The 15,216-nt window shown below is 42.3% G+C and overlaps 1 protein-coding gene across 1 annotated transcript in view; it reads right to left on the minus strand.

The window, feature by feature from the left end:
- The window catches only part of RAB1A (RAB1A, member RAS oncogene family), a 75,088-nt gene that overhangs the window by 12,783 nt on the left and 47,089 nt on the right, over positions 1-15,216 (minus strand). Inside the window, exons 2-4 of the mRNA XM_089672431.1 lie at positions 15,144-15,216; positions 5,203-5,298; positions 12-107 (exon numbers count right to left, since the gene is read on the minus strand). Of these exons, the coding sequence (XP_089528557.1) occupies positions 12-107; positions 5,203-5,298; positions 15,144-15,216 (265 nt within the window). The remainder of the gene's footprint in view (positions 1-11; positions 108-5,202; positions 5,299-15,143) is intronic.

Raw genomic sequence — 15,216 nt, forward strand, 5'->3', positions numbered from 1 at the left:
ACAGAAATTACCTGATCTGTAACGTCATACACAACAATGATTCCGTGAGCGCCTCTGTAGTAACTGGATGTGATGGTTCGAAATCTTTCTTGACCAGCTGTATCCCACTGTATTGGGAGAAATAAATGTTTAAATGTGCAACCTGTCAAAGTGTCACACACATAACCAAACATGCACTTAAAGTGAAATTTCAGCTATAGACTTAACTAGCCTTAAAACTGCCCCCTCCTAACACCTATGCCAACAAACCTATGTAAGAAAGATGTACAGTACATGCTTAGCTGTTTTCAAGCCACTCCAGTGACGTGATCTGCTCGCCTTTGTCAACCAAGTGCTGTTGGTGCTCTGGGCTGTGCTAGTAGTCAGAGCGCTCTCCCTTGAAATGCCATTGGCAGATACAGGAGAGCCAGATCATGTGACCGAAGCGGACTGTAAATAGGTAAGTATATAACATCTTTCTTAAACAGGTTTGTTAGCATAGGGATAGGAGGGGGAGGGGACAGTTTTAAGGCTAGGCTAGTATAGCTGGAATTCCACTTTAATGGTTTTTCACTATAAATAGCTTTTAGCCCTCAATCACATGGTACTCCTGCAATGGTTTCATTTAAACATGGGAGATTCATATCTGAAAAGTATCAACATTCCACCTATCAGATCAAGTTCTCCGGCAGTTAAAATGTATTGCATTCACTTGCATTTAGACACTTTCAGAGCATCCACTCTACACCCAGACCCACAGAACTCGATTTTCTCTATAAACAGCTAGACTGAAGGATTCTAAATGCAAGCGACTGTACAATGTAAAAGGTAGCATTTAAAATCAATACATGCATTTATATGCTCTTAGAAACGTCTAATAAACACAAATGCATATAATCACGTATGAGGCCTGAACTGTTGTCAAACGTTCTCTACAGAAGAAAAGGACTGACAGTAAAGGAAACACAATAGAGGTGAAAGCGGCAGTTGTGTAACGAAGGAATGCCAGCACTAACAGTAAGATCACGGGAAATCTTTATGTAAACATCAGAATCAGTATGGGGGCCACAGAGGGCAATGTGAGGCCTAACTCACACCGGCACGCCTGCGTTTACTTTCCTAAAAGCAGGGGAAGGTATCTGGTTAGTACAAACCATTTTTATGTCTCCCAGATGACAATTTCTACATTCAGATGCTCCTTAGCAGCGCTTCGCGTATCTATTCATATCCTGGACACACAGTTTGGTTTTTCTCTTAGGGCTGGTTCACACCATAGAAACGCCTTCTGGATGCATTTCTGCATTGCGTGTTTGTGATACATTCTAGTGCTTTTTTTCCCCATCTTTTTCTTCATCCTAAGTAGGGATATGCACATTCTGATGGGGTGTTCCAGTGAATTTTTGATTAGTTTTGCCACATTCCAGTATTATTCAGTGTAGAAAAGAAATGCAGGATGTTGTACTTTTATTTTTTTGCACTGGAACTGACTACATTGGAACCCACATAACCTACTGTTCATGTGTTTTTGATGTAAAAAAAAACAAAACAAACAAAAACACTGGACTATATCTGGTGTGAACCAGCCCATAACTGATTGCACCTAAACACAGGGCTGAAGTGTAATGAAGAAATATTCCTAACGTGGACAATCCTTTCTTACTGTTCCGAGTGGTGGGAGTGTCAGGCTCTGTCTGCTTTATTTCCTGGCACTTTGCGATCCTTCAGCCATCTTTGAAAATAGAAGGCCAGGAAGGAGAGGGTGCCATCCCTATACCAGAGGAACTGTACAAACCGCAGAACTTAAAGTATAACCAAAAGGCAAAACTTTTTTTTTTTACACATTTTAGACCAGGCCTTGAAATTTACACTCGCTTGCTCGCCAATGGCGAGTGGGTATTATAGTGGGGGCGAGTATTGCCCCCCAGGGCCGTCTTGCTGAGCAGGCTCAGAGCTCAGGCCGGATCTGTCATTGGCACTGGGAGCCGTCAGACTGCTCAATAGCTGAGCGCAGTGAAAGCAAAGGAAGGAGTGTGTGCTGTGCTCTCTGCCTCCCCCTAGAGTGCAGTACCCGGATCTGTGAGTGAACACGAAGTACTGCAACTTATTATAGAGGTGTGTGTGTACGCATGTAAATGTGTCTGTGTGCATCTGTACATGTGTGCATCTGTACATGCGTCTGTCTGTTTGTATGTATGTACGTACATGTGTCTGCATGTACACGTGTCTGTGTATGTATGTACATGTGTGTGTGTATTTCTGTGTTTGTACATGTATCTGTGTGTATGCATGTCTGTACGTGCCTGTGTGTGTATACGTGTGTGTGTGTATACGTGTGTGTGTGTACATGTTTCTGTGTGTGTATGTACATGTCTATTTGTGTCTACAGGTGTCTCTGTTTGTGTGTGTTTGTGGCGAGTAACTCTTAAGGCCTGGCTAGTAGCTCAGAACTTGAAATTTTAAGCCCTAAAGAATGGAGAAGGATTAGAACACCTGTCAGTTGTTGCTTCTATCTGTGCCCCCGAAAAAGAGATTCACCCTATTTGTCCTGTTATCTTCCGATAGGGATATAGGTTCTGGTGACCTTGGGGTTACCAAAGAATTCCCTCAATTTGCAGGTGTTAGATTTCCTCTCACTTCCTGGTTGGCGGTGGGACAGGAAGTGAAGGGAAATCTCTGCAATGGGACACAGATGGTGGAAAAAGAAAAAAAAAAAAAAAAAAAAAAAAAAAGACAGATGTCGTTACCCTCCCTTACTCTACCCAAAATGAAAAAAAATTAAAAAAGTTTTGCCTATAGTTCTACTTTAAGACAGAGCTGTCACCATGAGCTCAACCATGAACCTTCCCCTACATTTTTCCATTCACCTTCTCCATTCCTGTTGGCTGGGTAGGCAAACAGTATGAGGAGCAATAGCTGCTAAGAGGGTTACAGACTGCAGTGCTCTTACTATCTTGCCTCCTATAAATCTTTCAACTAAAGTTCAAAACAACAAAATATAATCTTCAACACCAATGACAAGTAAACAACTATACCAACATACTGATTGACATTCTATGCATTGTGGCTCCCTAGGTTACAGTTGACATTACAAATAGAAAAACCTATTAGGATAGGACTACAGAAGCTGCCACTGATGCCCTGTAGAAGGGGCAGAATCTGGTAATGACAAGTTCATCTTTGCTTCACTACTTTGATCAATGATGAAGAGCAATGAGCTGCACATGCATTTTACAGGTCAGCAGCTCATTAAGAAGTAGAGAGTAGTATTTTAACAGTCCTGAAACCACCACTTACTAAAAGCACCTAGCATATTTCTTGCCAATTACAGCCCCCCCCCCCCCCCCCCAAGAGCCCAAAAGATGAACTTCACCACCCCCCCATGTTCCTTCCCCCTGTAGCACTATGCAATGCCACTTCTGAGTTTCCTGGGAAATTTGATGCAGATACCTTCTCAGGAGGCTGCAGGAGCAAGGTACACATTTTCCCCTAGGCAAGAACGTAGCCAGGTAGGGTTTTGTTTCCCCTTCATTGAAAGATTTTTTTTTTTTTTTTAAATTATACCTACCTAGGAGGATGCAGCATCAATCCAATGCTGCATCTGTCCCCTGCTGGTACCAAGGGTGAGAACTGAGCGATCAGACACCACTGATTGCTCAGTTCTCCCTGCTGCTCTGAGCAGAGCGGTGACTGTCAGTCACCGCTCTCTACTCGGCCCCTCCCCCACCCTCTGTGCTCACTGGAACACTGGACTGTGGAGGGAGCAGGAAGGGCCCACTGAGAGGTGCCGGCCCAGGCTCCTGGGTGGATCCCGACCATAAGGTCGCAATCTTTCCCGAGCTTGGAGCAGCGGAGTGATGTCAGCTGACAGCGTATTTTAGCCTGTTGTCGACTGAAAAACGAACCACACTCATGTGATCCACAGGAGTAAAGCCCAACGAGCTTTGGCTGTACCTCTTCTTTAAACCTTTTTTGTGTGCATATAATGTTGAAAACCCTTGTGAAATAAACAAGCTTAACTGTGACTATGTAGGACTAATAATGGCTCTTTGTGTGTATCAGCTGCACAGACAAAACCTTCACTGCCCTCTCGCAGCAAATCAGCTTTCAAAAGAGACCACTTGACCACGTTTACACAGTAACTTAATCATAGTAACGCTTTTAACATAAGACCACTTATGATATAAATACATGCTGTACTGCAAAGCGGACAACAACCTTTATACTTCTCCATTTTCCTGGGAAGTCAGCAGCTACAAAGCTGCCTTCACTTCTTGTATTCCTCAATTGATATATATACAAGCTTAAAGAGGACCTGTCACTTCTAATTCATCTCTCTTTTTCTTACAAGTTATAATTTAAAGCTGAACTCCAGGAAAAGTGACAGTAATCCACTGCAGTGGGGCTGCTCTTATACGTCAAGGGTCAACTGCTTGTGTCAGGGAGGACTGGGTAAAGCAGTTTTACTTACCTGATTCTCTGATACTGCAGACACCTCGGCACTGTTAGACTGGTCCCTGCAGCCTTCCCCCTCCCCCCCCCGCATTCTGCCAGTCTGGTGCCTCTGGCATAATCAAGGCCGATGCAGGGACCATAACCCTGCACTGAACATGACACTGAGGGACAGGCCACTGCCTGAGCATGGGGGAGCAAGAATTAAGTAGGTAGGTGAAATTGGAGAATTGGGCTTTAAGTAAGCTTTAATGAGAGGAACAAAACAGTTTTGGAGCCAGGTAATTTTCTGGGAATGAATGGGGAAGTCTAGAGAGGTCTAGTTCTGCCAACAAAGGTTGCACCAAAAAGAAAGTGAGGGTAAACCTACAACTGGGACACAGACAAATAAAAAGCTAACAGGGTTTCTAGCCCTTCCGAGCTTAAATTTTATTTCTGTTTGCATTGCGACTGGGGGGGGGGGGGGGGGAGCCGGACAGTAAATGAAGGGAATCCATCAAAAATTACCATCAGCAAAAATATCCATACAAAAGGGTTCCGGTTCTTTTCTCTATCCAAAAACTAAGAAAAAAAAAAAAAGAAGAAGGTGGTCTGCGTGGACATACACTTTACCCTTTCCATGGGATAACATTTTCTGACCAGCAAGTCAAGAATAATCATATTGTTTTATGACAACAGAAGTATCTGGCACAATTATTATAATACATCCCTCCGGGGGTGCAACAATGCAGCAATCAACACTTCATATCTGCAGAACAATACTTCATTACTTACTATCTGAAGTTTAATTGTTTTCCCGTCTAATTCTATAGTCCTGATTTTAAAATCCACACCAATTGTACTGATATAACTTTCTGTATAAGTATCATCCTGCAGAAGAAAAAAAAAAAAAAAAAGATGCAAATTAGCAGATAATTAATGCGAATACAAAGTGCAGTAATAAGTTAAAAAAAAAACTTAGCTGTGTAGAGGAAGTACCTTATCCTGTGCCCGGAGGGGGGGCTCAGTATTCACTGCAGCCATTCATACACTATATTGCCAAACGTATTGGGATACCCCTCCAAATCATTGGATTCAGGTGTTCCAGTCACCTCCATGGCCACAGGTGTATAAAATCAAGCACATAGGCATGCAGACTGTTTCTATAAACATTTGTGAAAGAATGGGTCGCTCTCAGGAGCTCAGTGAATTCATGTGAGGCACCGTGATAGGTTGCCACCTGTGCAATAAGTCCACCCGTGAAATTTCCTTGCTACTATATATTCCACGGTTAGCTGTTAGTGGTATTATAACAAAGTGGAAGCAACTGGGAACAACAGCAACTCAGCCACGAAGTGGTAGGCCACGTAAAATGACAGCGGGGTCAGCGAATGCTGAAGCGCACAACTCACCAACTGTCTGCAGAGTCAATAAAGACCTCCCAAACTTTGTGTGGCCTTCAGATTAGCACAACAGTGCATAGAGAGCTCCATGGAATGGGTTTCCATGGCCGAGCAGCTGCATCCAAGCCTTACATCACCAAGTGCAATGCAAAGCATCACATAGCAGTGGAGACGTGTTCTCTGGAGTGACGGATTGTGCTTCTCTGTCTAGCAATCCGATGGACGTGTCTGGGCTTGGCGGTTGCCAGGAGAATGGTACTTGCATTGTGCCAAGTGTACAGTTTGGTGGAGGGGGGATTATGATGTGGGGTTGTTTTTCAGGAGTTGGCTTGGCCCCTTAGTTCCAGTGAAGGAAACTCTTAAGGCGTCAGCATACCAAGACATTTTGGACAATTTCATGCTCCCAACTTTGTGGGAACAGTTTAGGGATGACCCCTTCCTGTTCCAACATGACTGCGCACCATGCAGAAAGTAAGGTCCATGGATGAGCGAGTTTGGGGTGGAGGAACTTGACTGGCCTGCACAGAGTCCTGAACTCAACCTGATAGAACACCTTTGGGATGAATTAGAGCTGAGACTGCGAGCCAGGCCTTCTCATCTGACATCAGAGCCTGACCTCACAAATGTGCTTCTGGAAGAATGGTAAAACATTCCCATAAAAAATAAAAATGTTTTCCCTCCTATTGTGACCATCTAGCCTATTTGTCTTTCCCGCTAAATACAGGCCTATACTTCGCACTCCAGGAGCAGGATATTACTTAACATGTGAAGCTAGGTCTTAAAAGTTTAAAGTTATATTATCGCAAAAACATACAGTCCACGTTTTGAATTATTGGGTTTCCAATTTCCTCTACAAAAGTTTTGATAAAAAAGTTTAACGGTGGACACAGGAACCATTACCATTGTTTGAGCCCTTTATGACCACCTAACACAAGTGCAGTGAAAAAAGGATGGGCTTTAATGCCTGCATGGTATGTGTTGCTGGGTGTCCAATGTTTTTTTTGCAGAGAGGGCACTTACTGCACACCCCCAGCACCGAGACCACACTGAAATACAGCTATTGGTCCTCCCTAATGACCAGTAGCTGCTGGGAACAACTCCTCAAGTGACCATTTTGATAGCCAATCACAGTGGTCATGTGATTGGCCAATCTTTCCTCCCCCTGCAGCATTCAGAACTATTTAAATGTATGTTGGGGTGGGAGGGAAAAGGTTAAGTGTGAATGAACCATAACACGGACAACATTTAAATGACATCTAAGCTATCCTGAAAGAAAGCAATTTGAATCCTCCCATCACAGCCACTTTAGTCAACAGGAAGTGATTAAGGTGTAAACAGGAACAGAGACCTGAGTGCAGGAAGGCGGCCACAGCTGACTCAGGAGAAGAGAGAAAACCGGATTTCCCATACTGGCAAAGCTGTGAGGCATCAAATGTCAGCCTTCTTTTAGACCTAATTGCTGGCTATGACCTTAGTTACATTAAAAGCAGAACTCTGTCCAATATGAGAGAGAGAGGGAGAGAGAGAATATATATGTGTGTGTGTGTGTGTGGGGGGGGGGGGGTGATAGAGAAGTTCTAAGCTTTCCAGACTCTTCTAGTATTACATTAACTTGTTTTTGCTGCTGTCAGTATCTATTTAACATATTTTCACACATCTTGTTATATAGAAACAGGAGCTAAAAAGAAATCTGTACTATAGAGATAAAGACTGCAATATCATCTGACAGGCTCAAACCCTTTCCAATTCTATCCAATACGTTTTGGCTGTAGTTCTAATCTATATGATCTTCCATTGAGGGAGAGGATGCAATTGTATGACATTGGCTTAGACTGTAGCATAGTAGGTCTGTCGGATTACAAGCGAGACAACAAAGGCAATGTTAGAATAGTTGCAAAGCCTTTTTTTTATTATGTTATACTTACCTACTCTGTGCAATGGTTCTGCACAGTGCTGGCCCAAACCTTCTCTTCTAGGGTCCCCTGCCAGAGCTCAACCTTGTCCTCTTCTCTGTGTGCTCCCACAGCAAGTAGCTTACTATGGGGGCACACGTGGGCTCAACCCTAAGCTCGGATGTGTGCATCCAGTGTGGCTTGGCCCTGACCCCCTCCTCTCACCAGTTCTTCCTCACTTAACATGACTGACAGCAGCAGGAGCCAGTGGCTTCTGTTGCTCTCAGCCAAGCTTGTGAGAGCATGGAGAGGGGAGAGAAAAAATGAAGCTGGACACAGCACTGGATTGACAAAGGACTCAGGTAAGTGCTTGGGGGGGGGGGGGGTTATTGGCTATTGTCACACATTTGATTTCTTTTCACAAGCAGCACCTTTAAACAATAATGAAGGTATCCCACTTAACAGACTTCAGTAGGTTTGTCTGCATTCTTTGTGAATTAAAACAGGCAGCTCTGATGTAAATAGGGATGGACTGCTACCAGGTTTTTATTGTTAAGCATGAGTACCAATACTTTCGATCAAGTACTTGCCGATACCGAGTACCAATACTTTACAGTGTGATTTGCGTTCCTTGACACAAATTGCATTGCAAAAAATAGCATGTAATTTTAATAGGAATATGATTCCTGTCCAAATCGCATGCAGTTTCCCCACTGCTTCTGTGTGAACGCAGGCTTGTCATAGCCCACGTTCACACAGGAGAGGTGCAGGAAACTTCCCTGCAAGCATCCCATGTTGATTGACAGAGTGAAGTTCCACTTTAACCAATTACATGTGAACAGCCATGGACCATGTCAGCCTGTCATTGATTTGCACAGGCTTCCTGTCACCAGCTGAACAAACAACTGGCGGTTCTTGATGCAGAAATAGGCTGTTCTGGACAGTATACTGCAAGGACCGGCAGTGTGAATAAGCCCCATCTATGACTCCTTTGCATACCTACATTTTTATTTTCAAGAGCCTATAAGACATTTAAATGAAACGCTTTATTAAAATACCCTGCGCTGATTTTTTTTTTATTACAGGCTTACACATTTTTTTTTTTTAATACTGTAATTGTAATGGGCAATTGAAATATTTTTAAATCAGTCACTAAAGAAACAAGGATGTTTCCCTCTGCACTCCAAATACTCAAGCTGTCCCTGAATATTATTTGAATAATCCAAATTAATGGGAAGCTCGTGATGTTAAAGAAAAGTCAGAATGTCAGATCTGCACACTTACTCTGGAATAGAGCCTTTGAGACCAGTGAAGCTGTACAACAGCCAGAAAACTAGTAATTTCAGAAGAACAGCACAGGCAGTTCCCATATAACCATCACAGGGTTTCTTCCAAAATTATTTGTTACACTTAAGAAATGTTAACATTCAGGCAATCATAAGACAAATCAGCAACTGAAAATTGTGCTTGGTGAAATTTTCATTTTGCCTGCTAAATTATGTATGCCCACAGAGGTACCTGATCTGCTAAAGTATAATAGGATCCAGGTTACCTTCACCACCACTGAAACCTGAATCCTTTCATTGTTCATTTCATGAAAAATATACCTCATCTTCCCAGCCATGTGTCCCAGTTAAAACTAAAACATTGGAAAGCCAATGTGTCTTTGAGCACATTGTTCTAATAATGAATCAAGGACAAGTTAATGGCCTTTGCAAAAAAAAAAAAAAAAAAAAAATCAAGTCAATTATAACCTGCAGAGCACTGCCCAGTAATGGTACACATAGGAGGGCTATTTATATAACAATGAAATGAATACAAATCTTAAGGGCCCATGCACACCCCAACACTGTGCTCTTTGATCAGCACTTTTTGCGCATTGAGGCTTGTTGCAAACATATGCTTTGAATGTACCCGATGCATGAAAAAAAAGAGAAATAGATCCTACTCTAATTTCAAAATGCAGCCCACTGCAAAGAACAAAGCAGCTGCATCTATGCTTTTGGGTGCGTTGCACACACGTATGTGCACTGGGCTGCAATTAGCAATGAACAGCAAAACACATACAGTGCACTTGCATCGTGATATTTAACTAAAGGAAAATTTGGTCTTTTAACTAAACATTATACAGCACGGCAGGTAAAAACAATTCGTAAAATCTGAAAACAGTATTTACCATATATCAAGCTCTTTTATGTGTGCTCTGGCTGTTCTAACCAACTACTGTGTTCCATAGTAATCTACTTAAAGCTGAACTCCAGGCAGGTAAAGGAATCAGTGTAAGTACCTGAATTTGACTTCATGTAGAGAATAGCTTAGATGGGGAGATGGAAGGCATCACAAGGAGCTATTTAGTTCTGTAGTACACATGTACTAACAAAGAATATTCTGATAGAAGGAGACAGTAAAAAAGACAGAGCAGCTCATCGGTCTGCTGCTTCCCCTTTCACTGTTCAGTGACAGACTGCAGGAGGAACAAGACATGCAAGGCTATGTTTACACTCAAATACACCCAAAAAGAAAGACATTTCCCCTCAACACGTGGTAGTGCATTGTGGTGCCCTAAAATGCATGTGTTGGCAAGGTGTGTTTAGGTGCCTTTAACCCCTTGACGCTGACCACACGCAAATTAGCGGCCTCACAGAATTGAGCTCTTTTCCGTTGGGCCACTAATTCGCGCACCTTCCTTTCTACTGGAAGCGCGCCGCATGGCACGCCCCCGGCACAAAGACTGGGGTATCACAGAGCCCTGAGTCCCGTTCTAACGATTTGGACCCGGAACTCCAGATTCCAGGTGACCTGATCGCTGAGATAGTCTCTGATTAGTTATCACAGTGATCAGTCGCTGTGAAGCCCGCCCCCTCTCTGAATGGAGGCGAAAGATACAGTATCTCACAGAAGTGAGTACACCCCTTACATTTTTGTAAATATATTATTTCTTTTCATGTGACAACAGTGAAGAAATGACACTTTGCTACAATGTAAAGTAGTGAGTGTACAGCTTGTATAACAGTGTAAATTTGCTGTCCCCTCAAAATAACTCAACACACAGCCATTAATGTCTAAACCGCTGGCAACAAAATGAGTACACCCCGAAGTGAAAATGTCCAAATTGGGCCCAAAGTGTCAATATTTTATGTGGCCACCATTATTTTCCAGCACTGCCTGAACCTTCTTGTGCATGGAGTTCACCAGAGCTTCACAGGTTGCCACTGGAGTCCTCTTCCACTCCTCCATGACGATGTCACGGAGCTGATGGATATTAGAGACCTTGCGCTCCTCCACCTTCCATTTGAAGATGCCCCACAGATGCTCGATATGGTTTAGGTCTGGAGACATGCTTGGCCAGTCCATCACCTTTACCCTCAGCTTCTTTAGCAAGGCAGTGGTCATCTTGGAGGTGTGTTTGGGGTCGTTATGTTGGAATACTGCCCTGCAGCCCAGTCTCCGAAGGGAGGGGATCATGCTCTGCTTCAGTATGTCACAGTACACGTTGGCATTCATGGTTCCCTCAATGAACTGTAGCTCCCCAGTGCCGGCATCACTCATGCAGCCCCAGACCATGACACTCCCACCACCATGCTTGACTGTAGATAAGACACTTGTCTTTGTACTCCTAACCTGGTTGCCGCCACACACACTTGACACCATCTGAACCAAATAAGTTTATCTTGGTCTCATCAGACCACAGGACATGGTTCCAGTAATCCATGTCCTTAGTCTGCTTGTCTTCAGCAAACTGTTTGTGGGCTTTCTTGTTCATCATCTTTAGAAGAGGCTTCCTTCTGGGACAACAGCCATGCAGACCAATTTGATGCAGTGTGCGGCGTATGGTCTGAGCACGGACAGGCTGACCCCCCCCCACCTCTTCAACCTCTGCAGCAATGCTGGCAGCACTCATACGTCTATTTCCCAAAGACAACCTTTGGATATGACACTGAGCAGGTGCACTCAACTTCTTTGGTCGACCATGGTGAGGCCTGTTCTGAGTGGTACCTGTCCTGTTAAACCGCTGTATGGTCTTGGCCACCATGATGCAGCTCAGTTTCAGGGTCTTGGCAATCTTCTTATAGCCTAAGCCATCTTTATGTAGAGCAACAATTCTTTTTTTCAGATCCTCAGACAGTTCTTTGCCATGAGGTGCCATGTTGAACTTCCAGTGACCAGTAAGAGAGTGAGAGCGATAACACCAAATTTAAACACAATCTTGGATATTTTCACTTAGGGGTGTACTCACTTTTGTTGCCAGCGGTTTAGACAATGACTGTGTGTTGAGTTATTTTGAGGGGACAGCAAATTTACACTGTTATACAATCTGTACACTCACTACTTTACATTGTAACAAAGTGTCATTTCTTCAGTGTTGTCACATTAAAAGGTATAATAAAATATTTACAAAAATGTGAGTGGTGTTCTCTGTCTTTTCAGAGAGAAGAAATAAAACAGTGTGCGTAAAAAAAATAAACAAAACTACCTAGATCAAGGTTTGATCTAGGTCTGTGCCTGGGTAAGTGTTTGGGTCAAGCTCAGGGTTTTGTGTTTTAATTTTTAGATTAGTATCAGTTAGCAGCAGGATAAAAAATAAAGAAATAAATAATTGTGCACTATTGCTTCTGAGCTGTACTACGGGTACAAACAACAACATACACATATGTGGTATCGCTGCGATTGTCAAGAGCAGGAGAAAATATTATAGGATGTTCTTTGGTGGTAGATTATGGTAGTAGCCAGAAATATACAGCTAAACTTATGGAAAAAAAAATAAGTTTTGCTTTTTTTTTTACTACTTTGGTAAGAAAAAAAAAAAAAAACAAATCAGGAGATATCCAATACCATTTACCACCAAATGAAAGCCCAATTTGTCCTGAAAAAAAATAAACTAGGTATAATCCATCTGGATGCACAAAGTAGTTGTGATGATATGTACGGTTTTGCCAACACATGTCAAAGTTGCAAAATTGTACTTAGGTGTTGAGATTTGTTTTACCCTTAGGCACAAAGGGGTTAAGAGTGGCACTTCATCACCACAACACATGCATTTCCATACACTCTCACTGCACAGAGGTGTGAATACTTCTTAGTGTAACTTAAAAGAGAAGATCAAGAATAGCAAAAAAAGAAAAAAATAATACTCGCTAGATGGCTGTAACACTGATCTCAGCTGCCTCTGCCAGCTCTACCCCAAGAACTGAGCAATCAAACACCAATGATCAGTCAGAGAGGGGTGACTGTCAGCTACCAGCTCCACGCTCTGCTCCCCCATGCTAACTAGATCTCCAGGCTGTAAATGGAGCCTTTCAGCAGCAAAGCAAGGATCTTTCCTGAGCCTGGACCAGGTCACGTGAACACAGGTCATAGGAGTGCAGAATGAACTGCGCTCCTTTCATCCATAGGAGAAAGAAAAGATAAAAGTGAACTTTACTTTCACTTTTTCTAGTTCCTTTGGACCAAGCGAGATTTTTCCTGCACTAACAGCTTTGTCCAAATGAACTAGTTAAAAAAGGACATTAAAACTGGAAATCAGTTTTAAGTGCAGTATAGAAAGATCAGATCTCCTGATCCCAGGTAGGGTTGTGCTGTATGGCAGAGCTGTGGAAAACTCCTTGCTGCATTTAGAAATACAAATCTTTAGCTGGTAAAACTGCTACCGTATATGTAGTTTATCTGTGTATTTAGTTGCTTGTCTGGAGTCCTACAAAAATGCACCTTTAGATTTTGTTGACAATGGGCAAGATATCCGCACAAAGCATTCAATGTATCAGTGTTTGCATGGCACTAGACACACCAAATACCTCAAAAGCAAGTATCAGCATAACATGAGATTGCAAATGCTGCATTGACCACGCTGAAATGAAACATGGTGGCAAAATGCAGCAAGGCAGAGTTATGAAGCCTTTAGACAAATTATGCTTCACCAAACTGTTCTGAAACTGGAATTTGGGCACACTGACCTAATATTGTAGGCCAATCGCTTACTGCTCCCCTATAAGGCCGAGTTCACACAGAAATGCAGAGCTGCCTGAGCGATTCACTGCTCCTGGCTGCTGTCGGGGGCATTGTGGTGTGCCATTTGGCATATCATATGGCTCCTTTTTTTGTACAAACTATATGTAAAGTGTACGAAAACATACACTTCACTCATGGCAATGCACACTACACTGGAAATATCTGATGTGCACGCAGACTTCAAATTTGTAGGACAAAAACCTGTGAATTTATGATCTTTGTTGAGAAAAAAAATGGGTGATATAAAAAGGTACATTTGCAAATACCCAATCAGCTACACTGATGCTTTTTCATGCCTTGACTGTATAAGTGTCAGAAGCTGATCAGTTGCTAAAGGCAAAAAAATTGTTTTATCCTACACAAACTCTACAAGGCTTGCTGGGGGGGGGGGGGTTACTCAGCGAAGAGGAGAAGCAGAGTCCAATACCGTTGCACAGAGCCCGGAAGTAGAACATGTTTATTTTAATAAAAAAAAATATAAACAGCCTTTGGAATCACTTTAATTTTTGCTATGGGAATTACATCTTTAGGTGGCCAATTTCCTAAGATTCCACCACAATCAAATGTGAATACAAATTTTAGCTGCACTAATTTTAACAAAAACCTAGTTCTCTGCCTAAAAAGTACAAAAGCATTTTCTAAGTTCAAATGCAGAAAGAAGATCCAAAGTACAAAGGCATGCTATAGCAGAATACATTGTACACTATCACACACACGTTTAGAGGATCTCATTCCTCCCAGCTACCAAGCAGTGTCAGTATGAGCCTGTGGGAGGTGCTCTGGGTTTTCAAACAGAAGCAGATGGTTGGAGATGTATAGCCTGCTTTTATACATAATTTATTATTGTATGGATTATGCATAATTTAATACCTGAATATACAATCTACATGGCATATTCAGATATTCACTAAAGCCAAATGAAACAAATGCTCCTGAAATTTTTAAATTCACCGTAAACAGAAATGTCAGTTCTAGGAGGATGTCAGCAGGTTAAAAACACTGGCCGGCTTATGATCTTTTGAAGCATCCAGTGGGCACAGAGTTCTGCCTAACTGCTGCTGTCTTCACCGGAGCATCACTATGTCATATGTAAAGAATGGACACATCTCCCTGGCCAGTTTTATCGAACATCTTGTCCTTTCAGTCAGAAACTCCTATCAACACATTGTACACTTCCTAATCCACGTGGTTTTAGAAGGAATGGTGAATTACAGCACTAGAGTACCTATGCTGTGAACTACAATGCATGAATTCACAAACACTTCAATAACCCAAAAAAGTTTCCAACTTAAATGTTATGTCTTTGTTTCTTAGTTCAGAGATGGAAAAAAACATCAATATAAAAGGGAACATTTAACCATAAGAAAACAAACTGTGAAAAAGAATTCCACTGAATGTCAATAAAATACATACATTAAATAAATGGTGTACTTACAGCAAACCTAAGCAAAAGGCAAGATTTCCCCACACCGGAGTCTCCAATCAGAAGCAATTTGAATAAATAGTCA

This window comes from Staurois parvus, unplaced genomic scaffold, assembly GCF_062004578.1.
Source record: "Staurois parvus isolate SC_StPar_1 unplaced genomic scaffold, SC_StPar_1.0 ptg000001l, whole genome shotgun sequence".
Classification (NCBI taxonomy): domain Eukaryota; kingdom Metazoa; phylum Chordata; class Amphibia; order Anura; family Ranidae; genus Staurois; species Staurois parvus.